Source organism: Tachysurus vachellii, chromosome 1, assembly GCF_030014155.1.
Source record: "Tachysurus vachellii isolate PV-2020 chromosome 1, HZAU_Pvac_v1, whole genome shotgun sequence".
Classification (NCBI taxonomy): Eukaryota; Metazoa; Chordata; class Actinopteri; order Siluriformes; family Bagridae; genus Tachysurus; species Tachysurus vachellii.
Genome location: NC_083460.1, coordinates 25,212,752 through 25,229,161, shown reverse-complemented (window position 1 = coordinate 25,229,161; position 16,410 = coordinate 25,212,752). Strand labels below are relative to the sequence as shown.

General features: G+C 38.4%; 1 protein-coding gene across 1 annotated transcript; it reads left to right on the top strand.

Annotated features, from left to right (window-relative positions):
- The first annotated feature begins 2,467 nt into the window (after window positions 1-2,467).
- LOC132841878 (GTP-binding protein Di-Ras1-like) lies at window positions 2,468-12,333 on the top strand. The gene is made up of 2 exons (XM_060864486.1): window positions 2,468-2,704; window positions 10,268-12,333. Exon 2 carries the CDS (start codon window positions 10,326-10,328, stop codon window positions 10,911-10,913), a length of 588 nt encoding a protein of 195 aa, XP_060720469.1. The 5' UTR covers window positions 2,468-2,704; window positions 10,268-10,325; the 3' UTR covers window positions 10,914-12,333.
- Window positions 12,334-16,410: the final 4,077 nt, after the last annotated feature.

Genomic DNA, 16,410 nt, shown 5'->3' with positions numbered 1-16,410 from the left:
GCATACTGTATGCCACTAAATCAAAGTTAGGGAAAACTGCTGCAAACATCATCTTCAATGACTTTGCCCTGAGGTTTGGTTTTCTCTCCCACATTCATGAGGAGGAGGATTTGAAAATCAGCTGTTTAGTTGGTTAAAGAAACTGAGTGGAGTGGGTGGTTCCAGAACAACACCCTATCATCCATTAGGGAATGTTCAGGTGGAGCATATGAACAGGACATTGCTGCAAATGCTAAAGACAATGACTGAGATACAGAAATCCAACTGGAAGGAGTCCCAGAAGAAACTGATGTATGCCTACAACTGCACAAGGTGTGAAGTAACAGGCTATTTGCCATTCTATCTTCTGTATGTTTGATCACCCAGGCATCCAGTGGATATGCTTTTTGAGTCAGGTTCCAGTGACCAGTGTATGTGAATAAATGGAGACAATACATGGAAGAAGCATACACCATCACAGACAAAAATGCCCAAAAAGTAAAAAGTACTATGCCAAACATAGGGGTTCTGCTAGAAGTTCTGTGCTGCAGCCAGGTGAGCGGGCCCTAGTCAAGAGCCTAACACTGAGAGGAGACTTTGTAATTATTGGAAGTACAGTGTTCACACTGTAGTGAGGCAAATAGGGTCTGACCTTCCTATCAATGAAGTGAGACCAGATAAGGAAAGAGGACCCTCCAGGGTTTTGCACATGCACCCGCTCATGTCTTGTGACGACCTGCATTTTGAGTCAGAATCAGATACAATTCATACTGATAAAACCAGACAGAAAAAGAAATGCCAGCCTGCACCACAGTACCAAGTACCACAGTACTGGCTCTTTCTCATCAAGTCCCTGTGATGGAGCTGATGAACAATCCTACCAGCTGTCACCAAAAGAGCGGCACGATCAACTTGGCACGATCAATGCATGATCATCTTGGCATTCCCTCCTGCTTTAATGTTCAGACCACACCACAGCTGTTTCCTATAATTCCTAAAGGATTGACTCCATGACTACCACTCTTAAAGCCATACTATACTTAGCCCCCCTTTATTTATGGATTCCAGTAAACATGAACCTACAGACAGTTGTTACAGACTCATGGACTGATATATTTAGTGACTGTTCTCTGGAGACCAGTGTTATTGACATGTAGTTGTAATCAAGAGGGATGAAAAGTGGTTTCTAGGCCCCCTGTGTGTTTTTGGCAAGTGTGGAGGGTCAGAATGAGAATTCTGTTCTCTTTTATTAATTCCATAGGAGGGGTTCATTAGTCGTGAGGATGCATATTTATTGAAACAATTACAATCATAATGTGATTCTTCAGGTTTTGTATTTTGTTTGTTTACTGTATTCAGAAAAGAAACGTGTTATCTATAAAGCCTCTGGGTGGTCCAGAGGCAGGATCCCGTACTCTGATCGGGATCGGGATCGATTCAGGGAGCTAACCCAGCCACTGAAGAGTTAACTCTCAGTGCCAGCCCCAAGCCTGTAAAATGGGAGGGTTGTGTTAGGAAGGGCATCTGGCATAAAACCTGTGCCAGGTCTAATAAGCAGACCACGTGATCTGCGGAGGCGACCCCGAACAGTGAGCAGCCGAAAAAAAAAATATATATATATGTATACTGTATATACTTAAACGTGTTTACATACAGTATATACTTGATATATGGATTTATTTCTTCTTATCTTCTATTCACCTGTGCCTTATTCCTTTATTCTGTACTTTTCAGTAATATTGGCTATTTTTAGGACAGTCGTACAAAGCATTTCACTACATGTCATACTGTGTATGATTGTTTATGTGACAAAAAAACATTTGAATTTGAATTCAAATTGAACTTTGTGCCAAATTGGTAATAAATAGTATGTTTGAATCATTTCAACTCACTTCATTTTTTGTGTGAGATAAAGCGTTATGTTGTGTAATGATAACTTGTGTTGTGTTGAGATATCTTACTCATACTCTGGAATGTCACATGTTATGAAGAACTTGTTTTTGTGTTACTTAAGCAGCCATATTTGGTCTTCTGGGTTGTCAAATGTTCCACATCAGGGGCTGCTACCGTTGGTAGCTTATTTATTTCTTACTGTTGTGACTGGGGAAAGGAGACAGATCCATTCTGAGCTTAGACAGATTTTATTGATTTTTTTGAACATATAAGCTTTACCCTTCCTAAACCAGTTTCCTAAGATTTGCATAATTAACGCTGCACTACTTAACGTGTCGTCTGGAATAAAAGATCCCCCGTTTAAATTCCGTGTCCGGTGTCATCACTGGCTACATATGCATTGTATATAAACACTATTATAGAATTAACGTTCGTGTCGTTTTCACGGGCCGTATGCATCCACGCCCTCATCTTCCGGGGATAAACTGAATGAAACGTTGTGATTTTTTTTTTTTTTTGCGCTCCTAGTCCTGATAGCGGCAGTGTTGAGCTGCTCGAAACGCACCGTCACAGTGCGCGCTTAGGAAGCGGGGGTGTCCGCGTGCGTCACACCACACAGGAGCGTAGCCGCGCGCGCGCGCCTTCCAACAGCAATAACGGCACCTTTAGCTCTCCGCGACATCTCTCCGTTTTAACGCCATGCAAACCGCCAGGCAAAATGCTACGTGAGTGGTATGGCGTAGAATCTAAGACATCCGTCGCTTGTGTGCTTCCTCGCCGCTTCGTATAATCTACTGCTGACGTCTTCGGGACACTGCAGCACAGCGTCGAGGTAAGCGGACGCGTGCATGGGCTGTTTGAAAGGGAAAGGATGCGCATTCGCGCGGTCGGTAACGAGCATCATCTGCGCGTCCTTGAGCCTTAAAGCCTTATTTGGTGTGATGGAGCGCGACGGTCACGTAGCTGAACAAAAGAAAAATATCACAGTGCAGGAACGTAAACGCAAGGACACGAGATGTGAGAAGCAATATGCGTTTTTTTTTTTTTTTTTACCGTTTAAACCCGACATGGCCTTTTTTGTTCGATATCTATTCGGACCCTGCATCTAAATACGCCCGTTTCAGGACGGTATCCTGTTACAATACTAAGTTAAGCAATACTGTAACACAGTCTTGTAGTTTTTTTCTTTTGTTATTTGTTTATTTTTATTGGTAGGATCGAGTCTTGTTTCTAATGCGCGTTATCTAACGCCTTGCCCGTGACGCGCTTTAGTGAATCGGACGGTGGATGATTCACTTCTAACGCGCGCGCATTATTATGAGCATCGTCAACGTAAACCGTGTGTTGCATTAAAATAGAGAAAATCACGCGGTACCGTGATGCGTAAAGGTTTGCGTTTATCATGTTTCCTGGATAGTGTGATTCATCAACAACAACAAATAAATCACCCACAGAAACACCCACATCGGCAACTGCGAGATATCAGAAGGAACGTCATGATCACTGCATATCTTAAAAAAAAAAAAATCCATTCATTTGCTGGAGTGATGCATCACATATGATGATCAGGTCGTGGTAGAGATCACACCTGTACAAAGTGCCTGCTGTGGCATTAGGGGTCATTTAATTTGGGGTTAAAAAATGTGTAGTTTTTAAGTTGATGATGTTTGTTTTTTTTAAAATGAAATGTCATCCTCTGTGAATATTTTTGTAGGTGACATTTTTTGAATATTCATTAAACAGTTTAGCATAAATTATTAAGTGCTGATTAGAGGGATCATCGTGGGGATGCTGGTAAGGATTATGAAACGGCAGGTTTGTTTTTGGAAGCACAGCATGACCATCTTGTAGGTCTAGTGGTGTGCCATATGCACTCTGCTACAGCTGAATTAGAACCTAGTGAGGATTTATTTCTCTAGTTACATATCACACACACAAACACACACACACACACACACACACACATATGTGTGTGTGTGTGTGTGTGTGTGTGTGTGTGTGTGTGTGTGTGTGATATGTAACTAGAGAAATAGGTATAGGTATAATAGGTATCACTAGGTATAATGTATATAATATAATATATAATATTATAATGTATATAATATATATATATATATATATATATATATATATATATATATATATATATATATATATAATATATATATATATATATATATATATATATATATATATATATATATATATATTAATCTAAACCTATTAATCTAAAGTTAACGGTAATCTAAAGTGAATCTAAAGTAGCTGTGAACGAATGATATTGAACTGGGTGGCTTTCTTTGTTATCATGTTTTGGATGTGATGCTGAACTGATTATCATAGAAATTTGCTCGCCATTATGGTGTAGTGCTGGTTAGGATGTAACACGATGCTTATTTTTGCAGTTTCTGAAATTATTGCATATTGCCATCTTTCACCGCAGGAGAGAATTTCGTAAGGTTCAGCAATTTGGGATGAATCATGACCAAGCTGATAGACAGTAGCTGAAATAGACTACTTATATAAGCGTATATAAAGCTTCTGTGATATGAATTAAACCCAGCATTTGTTGACTGACTACCAGGGTTAAAACAGAGAAATGGCATGATTTTTTGTCTCCGCACTCATGTCAGTGAGGAGTTTATTTTTTTGCTCATTATCCTTTAAGCTTCATCAATATCCCAGCTTACACCCTCTCTCACACATGGTCTTTCTTCTATATCACGCCTGCCCTTGTGGTATGTTTCCACAGTAACCAGCGAACTCCCAGAGTTCCAGAAAAGAAGCACAACTGAGACGTCACAAGGATGCGGATGAAGGAAGAATAGCTGATTCTTGAATGTACAGTTTTAGGAGAGATCACTATTTTACCAAGAATACAGATGGAAGCAAGAAATATCCCTTGCAAGCATTGTAAATATGCAAAATGATTACAAAGGAAAAAAGTTTTTTAGTCAAGCACTGCAGCAGAGGTGCTTCGGGTATCCGTATGACACCAGAGGCCCACCCTCTTCATCTTTCTCCTCTGGTGATTCTGCACTGCAGCGTTTCTCTTTCCCTCCCTCTCATAAGATACGTATTTGAGTGTGCTTACAGGAGAATGATATGCATCATACTCCTGTACTATATATTTTTCTTAATTTTTTCACATTGGAATTCATAGCCTCAGTCCAGTCGCTTCTGATACTCCTCTAGTCTCTCTGCCTCCTTTGCCATCTTTTTCATACCATTGTTTTTTTCATGTATTGGTTATATATACTACTTTATATACAGTAAACATTCCAGTTAATTGCATGCAACACTGGAACATTTTTAATGTTGCCAGTCCTGCAACAATAACAGGCTTCTCATGGGACAACACGGAAAACTCCATTCTCTGTTGATATGTTGCTTAGTGATGGGAAAGAACACAATTATATCATCCTTCTCGTCATGTTTTACAAGGATCCCTGAACATGGACTCATGGGACGACTGGGATATGAAAAGCAATTCTTCAAAGTTCATGTCATGAACTTGCAGGGTTTTTGCCAATTGTACTATTGTAAAATCTACATTGGAAACTTCGTTTTTGAAATTTGCATAAAGCCACATGCAGTATACTGTTTTATACATCAACTGGTGACCTATAAGCAATGGTTCAAATGTGTACTAATTTACTAAAAATTGATTCAATTCAGCATTATAGATTTGATTAATCAAATACACAACACACACAGTAGTGCAGTGAAATGCTTTATGACTATCCTTTAATACAAAATAAGTAGTGGAATATAAAATTAGAATTAAAAAATATATAAAACCTACAGATGTTTCTAATTCTGTGAAGTTAGTAAGATTTTAAAGTGTGATTTGAAGATCATGAATAATAACGAGATTAGTTATTAGGAAAGAGTATTTCAGTTTTGTGTATTTTTTATTTTTTTATTTTTTGTTTTGTTTTGTTATATCAACTTCCTCAGGGGTGCTTTAATAGGTTTGATATGTATTTATAATCATTTATTATGGCCTAGTCCTAATTATTATAATCACACCCTTATCTTGGCTGATTTGAACACGTGACCTACTTTGCACTACCAGCTCTTCTAACCAGAGAGACTTGCGTTGTTAATCACACTGTTCATGATAATCAGATGCATGAGTAAAGTAACCACAGTGCACTTTAACAAACATGGTGCTCAGGTGAGGGAGAGAGCATAAGGATAAGATTCTATGCTCAAGAGAAATGTATTCTAAGTGCTGGAAATAGCCAGTTTGATCTTGCTATACACAGGAGACCAGTGGCTACATCTGCTCCAGAGTGTGATGAGTGAGTCATTAATATATTCTGACCTTGGTGCTGATGGCTGCAGAGAAATGCACTATTTTCTATTTGCACATTCAACCACAAGTATAGGCTAAACAGTCCGTGTAAAATGTACGCTACAATAGGCCAAGGTAGTATTCAGAAGTGGAGTATTGTTCTAAAATGAACTGTACCTGTTCCCAAACTTTGTATATAGTCAGTTTATCTTGTGTCACACTTTAAGGCATAGTAGATTACATTAACAGGTTTTATGTAAGGAATAAAGTACCATAGGTGTGCTGGAAAAGGAAAACAGGAAATAGTCAACAATGCTTTGTTAGGGTGCATTGTTTTATTCTTTTAATACCAAAAAAAAAAAAAAAAAAAATGTACACCACATACCACACAGGGGTAGTGTCTTTAACCTAAAAAAAAAAAAACAAAACACTAAAATAACTAACTAAGCAATAACAACAACGAAGAAATGCAGCTAATTATACCAAGAAGCCTGTAACGTCCACGGGTGGATCGGAGCCGGCAACCGTCCGCTAGAGGCAATAAGACATAGATGCAGGGATTCCAGTGCAAGCACCTTTTAATTAAACAAAACCTGAAACTACAGCTACAAACATACAATAAACATGAGACCTAGACATAATTTAGTAATCTATAACCTGTCATCACTTGGCAATCCTACTATAATAACATTTAACATACTGACATAACATGAAAGCGTGCTAACGATATTACAACAACCGTAACAGCTACAAACAATTACAATGTCATGAACATATACAGTGGGTATGGAAATTTTTTTCACTCTGTTTCATTGCAGCCATTTGCTAAAATCAAAAAAAGTTCATTTTATTTCTCATTAATGTACACTCAGCACCCTATCTTGACAGAAAAAAAACAGACATGTAGAAATTTTTGCAAATTTATTAAAAAAAATCAAAACTGAAATATCACATGGTCATAATTATTCAGACCCTTTGCTCAGTATTGAGTAGAAGCACCCTTTTGAGCTAGTACAGCCATGAGTCTTCTTGAGAATGATGCAACAAGTTTTTCACACCTGGATTTGGGGATCTTCTGCAATTCTTTCTTGCAGATCCTTTCCAGTTCCGTCAGGTTGGATGGTGAACGTTGGTGGACAGCCATTTTCAGGTCTCTCCAGAGATGCTCAATTGAGTTTAGGTCGGGGCTCTGGCTGGGCCAGTCAAGAATGGTCACAGAGTTGTTCCGAAGACACGCCTTTGTTATTTTAGCTGTGTGCTTAGGGTCATTGTCTTGTTGGAAGGTGAACCTTTGGCCCAGTCTAAGGTCCTGAGCACTCTGGAAGAGGTTTTCTTCCAGGATATCTCTGTACTTGGCCGCATTCATCTTTCCTTCACTTGCAACCAGTCGTCCTGTCCATGCAGCTGAAAAACACCCCATAGCATGATGCTGCCAGCACCATGTTTCACTGTTGGGATTGTATTGGGCAGGTGATGAGCAGTGCCTGGTTTTCTCCACACATACCGCTTAGAATTAATGGCAAAAAGTTCAATCTTGGTCTCATCAGACCAGAGGATCTTATTTCTCATAGTCTGGGAGTCCTTCATGTGTTTTTTCATATGTCTTGCACTGAGGAGAGGCTTCCGTCGGGCCTCTCTGCCATAGAGCCCTGACTGGTGGAGGGCTGCAGTGATAGTTGACTTTCTGGAACTTCTCCCATCTCCCTACTGCATCTCTGGAGCTCAGCCACAGTGATCTTTAGGTTCTTCTTTACCTCTCTCACCAAGGCTCCTCTCCCACGATTGCTCAGTTTGGCTGGACGGTGCTGCAGAATTTCTTTTGTAACCTTGGTGAGATCCGTGACTTGTCACAATTCTGTCTCTGAGCTCCTTGGGCAGTTCCTTTGACCTCATGATTCTCCTTTGCTCTGACATGCACTGTGAGCTGTAAAGTCTTATATAGACAGGTGCATGACTTTCCTAATTAAGTCCAATCAGTAAAATTAAACACAGCTGGACTCCAATGAAGGAGTAGAACCATCTCAAGGAGGATCAGAAGAAATGGACAGCATGTGAGTTAAATATGAGTGTCACAGCAAAGGGTCTGAATACTTATGACCATGTGATATTTCAGTTTTTCTTTTTTAATAAATTTGCAATCATTTCTACATTTCTGGTTTTTTTTTCTGACAAGATAGGGTGCTGAGTGTACATTAATGAGAAATAAAATGAACTTTTTTGATTTTAGCAAATGGCTTCAATGAAACAAAGAGTGAAAAATGTAAAGGGGTCTGAATAATTTCCGTACCCACTGTATAAGGCATCTAATTAAAGTCTACACGGATCAGGTGCAATGGCGGGAAACATGGACAGGTATCACCGCCCACATAAACATGACAATGCATAGGATACGGAAACACCTCCTGTGGTCTGGCTTGGCGCTATTCAAGCTCCTTAAAAAAACAAGAAAGCACAAATTACAACTTTTTTGATCAGTTCACTAGCAGCTTGTAAATCGGTATATCACGTAAACGAGTTCAGGCACAAAGACTGTTTCACTACACACTTGGACACTGATGACTTGATTCATTCCATACATGGTAAAATGTGACATCTGGCATTATTTACAACAAACAGGACTGATATCTTTGACATAATATTTTATGTTGATTAAAGTACATAATGAAAAATGTATGTATAGAAAAGCAAATAAAGTTAAAAATTATTAATGCAAGTAATCATATGAGAGCAGAATGAGGATATGAAGCCAGTGGGTGCAAGTGTTGAGGATGCAGAAGATAGGGATAGGTGGAGAGAGATGATTCGCTGTGGCGACCCCTGAAGGGAAAAGCCGAAAGAAGAAAAAGAAGAATCATATAAGAACAGCAATGATAACAAGCTACTCTCATTTCTAGACAAAGTTGGTCCTGCAAAGTTTAGTCCGGGATTTTTTATGTATTCTTTCTCAAACTGAAAGGTTTTAAAAAACATAATGTCCTTTCTAATAATTGAACATAGTGCACATAGATGCTCCCTGCTTTTTGGGGTACATTGTAGAACTTTTTACGAAGCAAACGGTCCAATGCATTTTGAGGTTGATGTGTGTGTGTGTGTGTGTGTGTGTGTGTGTGTGTGTGTGTGTGTGTGTGTGTTTTCAGTTGTATATACTGTAACTCTTCTTATAATCTCTTCTGCTGAGTGAAAACAAAGAACAATTAAAAACAATTAAAAAACAATTAAAACGATTTTGCCTTCAAACTGTTTTGCCACTAAACAGCTGAGAGCGGCATATCTATTCTGTATTATATATTTATATATTCTGTGGCATATATATAAGTATACTGACTCATCCTTGTCATACAGCTAAATACAATATATTTATATAGTATTACTCATGCAAGCACAGGACAATTATTATGCTTTATTTACGGTGTTTGTTTAAGTGCATTGACATTATTTTAGATACACTATGTAGCCAAAAGTTTGTGGACACCTGACCATTTTGCTACATCACTAATAGCAATAAATAGAGGTTGTCTGGGGTGCAGTTGATGTTTCAGTTCATCCTACATGTGTTCAATCAGGTTGAGTTACTGTAGTCACTGCTTGGAACACAGGACACTCAAGATCACAGTCCATGGCTTCATGGAGCATGCTTTGTGAACCGGGGTATTGTCATGATGAAAGGGAAGGGAAAATAATACTGCAGCACACAATAACATTCTAGACAATTTCATGCTTCTAACTTTGTGGCAACAGACCTGGGGAGGAACCGTATATGCGTGTGAAGATCAGGTGTCCAATTACTTTTGGCCTTAGAGGGTATCCTTGTTCTACATTCCTGATGAGTGCTGCTTTATCATCCATTGTTTATACAGTTATATTTTACCTTTGAATGAGCTCCAAGGATAAATTCACACCTGCGTTGGTAGCCAGACACAATTGAACATTGGGAGACATTCAACCTGGGATTTTGTGGGGCATGTGTGGTTGTGTGGACCTGTGCAAACAAAATACGCATTAGATATTAATAACATTATCATGAGTGATTCTATTACATTTAATATTTAAATATTTAAATGCATGTTTTTTTTTCTTCAATTTGTATTTTTCTAGATCTCAGGGAATACATCAAGATTTAGCACTGACTGCACCCTGAGTGGACCATACCAGCATGCCTGAGCAGAGCAATGACTACCGTGTGGTGGTGTTTGGGGCTGGAGGTGTTGGCAAGAGCTCCCTGGTTCTTCGTTTCGTGAAGGGCACGTTCAGGGACACGTACATCCCCACGGTGGAAGATACATACCGGCAGGTGATAAGCTGTGACAAAAGTGTGTGCACGCTTGAGATCACTGATACAACAGGCAGCCACCAGTTCCCAGCAATGCAGCGCTTGTCCATCTCCAAGGGTCACGCATTCATCCTGGTGTACTCCATCACGAGCCGCCAGTCACTGGAGGAGCTCAAACCTATCTATCAGCAGGTACTAGCTATTAAGGGCAATGTGGAGGGCATCCCAATCATGCTGGTGGGCAATAAGAGTGACGAGAGCCAACGTGAGGTCGAGACCAAGGAAGGGGAGGCACAGGCCAACAGCTGGAAGTGTGCCTTTATGGAGACGTCAGCCAAGACCAACCACAATGTCACTGAGCTCTTCCAGGAGCTGCTCAACCTTGACAAGAAGCGTGACATGAGCCTCAACATGCGTTCAAGTAAGCAACGCAGGGCTGACAAGCTAAAGGCCAAGTGCAGCATCATGTAGAGGGGGCTCGAGTGGTGGAGAAAGGTGGAGCAGAGTCATTTCAGCAATGACATGACTGGATGAAAATGTACAAAAGTCACTCATCACATTTGTCCCATTTCTTTGGATCTGAATCAGGTATTCTTCGGTGCACGGTTGACCAACCAGACTCTCTTCTCCTTTCATTTATTCTCGTCAATGATTTATTTGGTTCCTGTACCAACCACTAAATTTAAATGAAGACTTAATTTTGACTTCACCCAAATCCCTCTACCATCCGATTGAGTTGACGTGGACATCTTCAGTATTAACTTGTTCTTCTTCTCCCCTCTCCGCCTGCTCATGCACAGCTTTCCTCAACAAGGTTTGTTTTCAGGCTGTAAAAAAACAAAACAAAACAAAAAAAAAAACAACCCTGATCATCATCACAATCATTGATAGGGCTTTGTGTCTTGTTAAAGGATTTCGTTCAAAACTCAAAAAGAAAAACGTCTTGAACCGGTTATGCACTTTATCATGTTCTCAATGGGCGAAAACAAGGTGACCGCATTATCCAGCTCTTCCAAATTAGACATTACAACAGTACAAAAGCATGTTAGAAATTAAAAGATTTGGGTTCACAGACTTTTCTTTGTTGGCTTTGTAATAGTAATAACAGGTTTGAACTAGCAAACATTAATAGTGAATGATGCACATTTGATCATATAGACCTACCTTCCTACTCATTGTGATAATAGAGTTGTCATCAAATACAGAGCTTTACTTAAAACAAAGCACAGCAAAGCAGATTTAAATATTGAAAGCAGTTTTTCCCGATGTTGGTGGCACGCAAAATATGCATTAATCATTAAACTAACTAAAACATTTAACCTGTGCGTGAAATCTAAATGTGTATTAATCGCATTTGTATTGAATACCCTTGTAAAGTTCATGTTTTTTTTTCTTTATTTAGTGTGTATATATCCTCTAAATATTTAATGCCATTGCTTTAGCAATACATTATATAAAAGCACTTTTAGAATCTTGAGCACATTCAGAACATTAAAAATGAACCTTTACAGAAACATTTTGTCAGACACTGCGTTTACAATTTTAAAGCAGGTACATTGTTTATCTAATAATATTATGTGAAGGACCATAAATAAAAGATAAAGAAGCACAAACCTATGGTGTAAAATAAATATTGGACTATTTGTCTTGTTCTGTGGTTTTGAAATGACAAATGCAACATAAACTGTGATGTACATATTTATTAATATCATAATAGGTTGAAAAAAAAAGCTTGTCATGTGAATATGAGTAACTTAATAACTTTGCATCAGTTTAGAAAGGCAATAAGAGATATATTAGGATCAGCTGTACCTATTTGCATCACCTTTTTGATGTCTTTATGTTTCATGATATGCTAAATGAAAATGCATTAAACCTGATTGGCATTTTATGTGTTTTATTTTTGTATTATATATATATATATATATATATATATTTGTAGCCTTTACCTGGGTAACACTGCCAGGGTACTACAAACACACACACACACACACACACATAGCAGCCAATGAACCAACTGCCAAAACCAGAAAAAACCTTTATGAACATGTAAAGAAAAATTCTTTCTTCCTATACACATCTGGAATGTTTTAATTCATATTTTGTCATATTTTGACATTCTGCATAGGAATTAAATGGTTAAACCCTTAAATAATCACGTTTTGTATCCACTGTTCGTCAATGACTACCATAATAATCACAAGGAAGAAAGGTGGGAAGGAAGGAACAATTTAGTTTTCAATCTTTAGTTTAAAGATTAAATATGAAAGTAATTAGTAAATATAGTAATTAGCTCCTGAATTATAATATTCCTGCCAATAACTTCTGCTACAGATAATCACAGTTTCATTTCTTTTGTTAACTGCACATTCCACCCATTAATAATTCTATTACCAATTTAGCCACGCAGAAATGATTTGAAATGGATTTTCTATAACGTCTCAAGAAACTGTTTTCTTTGCCTAAAAACTATAGATTTAGTTTTAGTCGAAATCTAGTGGAGATATAATGTTTGATACTAATCAACAATAACAGTATAACAGAACAATAATAATAATCATAATAATAATAATCTTTCATTCATTCATTCATTTTCTACCACTTATCCGAACTACCTCGGGTCACGGGGAGCCTGTGCCTATCTCAGGCGTCATCGCGCATCAAGGCAGGATACACCCTGGACGGAGTGCCAACCCATCACAGGGCACACACACACTCTCATTCACTCACGCAATCACACACTACGGACAATTTTCCAGAGATGCCAATCAACCTACCATGCATTTCTTTGGACTGGGGGAGGAAACCAGAGTACCCGGAGGAAACCCCCAAGGCACGGGGAGAACATGCAAACTCCACACACACAAGGTGGAGGCGGGAATCGAACCCCCAACCCTGGAGGTGTGAGGCGAATGTGCTAACCACTAGGCCACCGTGCCCCCCTCATAATAATCATAATAACAATTATTATAACACACCGCTTTATCTTGGTAAGGGTCATGCTGGATCTGGAGTTATTTCAGGCACCAGGCAGAAGATCATAGGTACAAGATAACCTTCCCAATCTGCATCTTTTTGGGCATTGGAAGGAAACTTAAGAACCTGGTGGAAAGTCATGAAACCAAGATGAGGTCAAGTAAAACTCCACACAAAGAGAATCAGGCTCAAATCTGGGATCTTGGATATGTGAGACAGCAACCCAGTGGACCACCAAACACACCAACAACAACTTTAATAATAATAATAATAATAATAATAATAATAATAATAATAATAATAATAATAATAATAATAATAACCCTGGTTTTGGGTTTCCTCCAACTCTGTGACCCTGTGTAAGATAATCTTTACAGATGATGTATGGATGTATGGATGCTTATTTGTTGAGACCCCTTTGACGTTTGCATCTCTTTGTGACCACTAGGTGTCAGTATCACATCATGAATTCTCGACAATAAGCCTCGTCATGCTTAACGGTATTAATTTATTATTTGTAAAGTTGCATAAATCATTTGCTCTCATGTTTTTTTCCCTTAGACATTTTTTCATGTCTATTCATGCCCTTTGCATGTAAAGACATTCTGAATCTTGAAAGCTTTGACTTGCAAAACAAATTGGCAGTGAAGTAATGTTTCATAATATGTGGAACAATTGTACAGTATAAATAAGTCTGTAAATCATGTTCTTGTTTGCTACTTTGTTCCAGTGTTTTTTTTAGTTTTGCATTATTCCGGTAAGACCTAGCCTTGCTGCAAATTTGATATCACATCATTGATGTTTTTTTTTTGTTTTGTTTTTAACATTGCATTCAACATTGTTTCTGCACATTGCATAAAACAAACTATAATATCTGAGAGTTATCTTGTCAGTAGCAGGATACTGGAAGCCTTTTAAACATATCTAATCCTTCATGATTTTAAGGAATTTTTTTAACTTAGCTCAAGAGTGGAATCATATCATATTTAGCTCTTTCATTGAAAATATCTGCCAACATTTAAATCTGAATTCATTTCACCAATCAGGATGGCTTAGTGTGTCCCTATGATGATGTATGGCTGACTCAGCAACAGAAGCATAGCTAATAAACCACTCATGATCTATTTGGCCTGGTAAAAGAGATGAAGTAATGAAAAAAGGTCTGGTTATAAAAGAGTTGTAGCCCTTACCGGTATATAAAATCTACAGGATTGTGTGTGTGCATGGTGTCCATCCAGGTTGTATTCCTGCCTCATGCGCTGTATTCCCAGTATAAGTACTGGATCCATCACAGCCCTAACCAGGATAAATCAGTTGATGAAGATCATGATAATGATAATATTGTATATAATAACATTATGATAATTGCTTTCAGAAGAATAAAACAAATGACTGTAATTCAGCAGATACTAAAACTGGTAAATGAGTTTTCAACATATCTTTTACACCTGAGGTTCCAGTCATGAGCCCTGTACAGATTTCCCCATCACATCTAATCTAAGGTAGAGTAACTCCCTAGGACTGCAGTTTAATTTATCTGAACATCAAAGCCCACAGACGTTTCCACATCTTCACCCTTTTTACATCATTTTTTGAATCATTTTGCTTGTTTTTCATGTTTATACTGGATACTAGGCATTATGGAACAGAAAAGGTGGAGAAGTGTTGTTTAGTTGAGTGCTTTCATTATGCCCAGCATGGCCCTGTATTATCTGTTAATGAAAGAGCTTCCTTTGATGTGAAAAACCATATTTAGGCCTTCCGGCTAGCATTCACAATAATAATGACCTTATTACGTCTAATCACTGTCCAGTCATTTCTTCATTTCCACTGGATATAAACCATCTCTGACTGCAAACCTGCATGGGCCATGAAGTGCACCTCAGTGGCCTGCACATAACAAATAAAAGTTGCACAATGTTACAATGAGGAACACTTGAATTTTACTCCCATATCTGCTTAGTCACCCTGCTCCAACACATTGCTGGTCTGTTAGTGATTAAAGATGATGTAAGCTTGTTTTTTTTTTACCGGTCACTAGTTGGAAGCAGTATGTCTCACATGAACAAGTCAATCATTTACATTACCTTCAACTTTAGTGCAAACAAAATCCCAGAAGAACCCTGTGCCTTACAAACTCCCATTTATAGCAACCAAGATTTTGTTTTTACAAAACCTTGTTCCCACTGATAACAAGAAATGTTCTTTGTCTAGTAGGAAAAATCTCCAAATTAAATTGGTACTGTTTTTAAATACAATTCTCTTATACAGTATGTGCAAATATTTTGAGGCTTATTTGTAGTCAAAATCATTAGCATTTTGTTTTTGTGCTCCGCAATGTACAGAGGTAGGAGTACACAATAATGCAGAAGAGACTGAACTAAGAGACTTGAACTTATTCCAGCATGACAGTGCCCCTGTGCACAAAGCAAGCTCCATAAAGACACTCAGTCTGGAGTGCTACTGTAGAACTCTCAAACCCACTAAATGAACTGGAACTGGGATGAACTGGAACACTGACTGCACCTCAGACCTCCTCATTCCTACATCAGTGTCGGATTTCTCTAATGCTCTTAGGACTGAATGAACATGAATCTTCACAGCCACACTTCAAAATCCTTTGGAAAACCTTCCCAGAAGTATGGAGGTTATTATAACAGAAAAGCAGGAGAGGGGTGTTAGGGTATTAGCAAAGGAATCAGGCTAAGCTAGATAATATTGCCAGTCAAAGTTAGCAAATGAGTGAAACCTACATCACCTCATAATCTTTTTTGATTGTGCTTTACTCCAGCATATTGGAACAGTTTCCTGAGGCATGGCCAGGGTTGTTTTCCTCAAGTTCAACACTGCCTGATTATTATTGTGTAGCATGATACGATGGAAGCATATGATGAACTGGTATGAGTTCTCTCCACAATCAGGAACTTCACTGCTTGCTAAAATAAAATAATTGGATGCTAATTCGAGCCTAGTCAACTGATGTGTAATGCTC

Excerpts from the sequence above, each read along its gene's own strand:
- LOC132841878 (XM_060864486.1), top strand. The coding sequence starts at position 10,326 with ATGCCTGAGCAGAGCAATGACTACCGTGTGGTGGTGTTTGGGGCTGGA.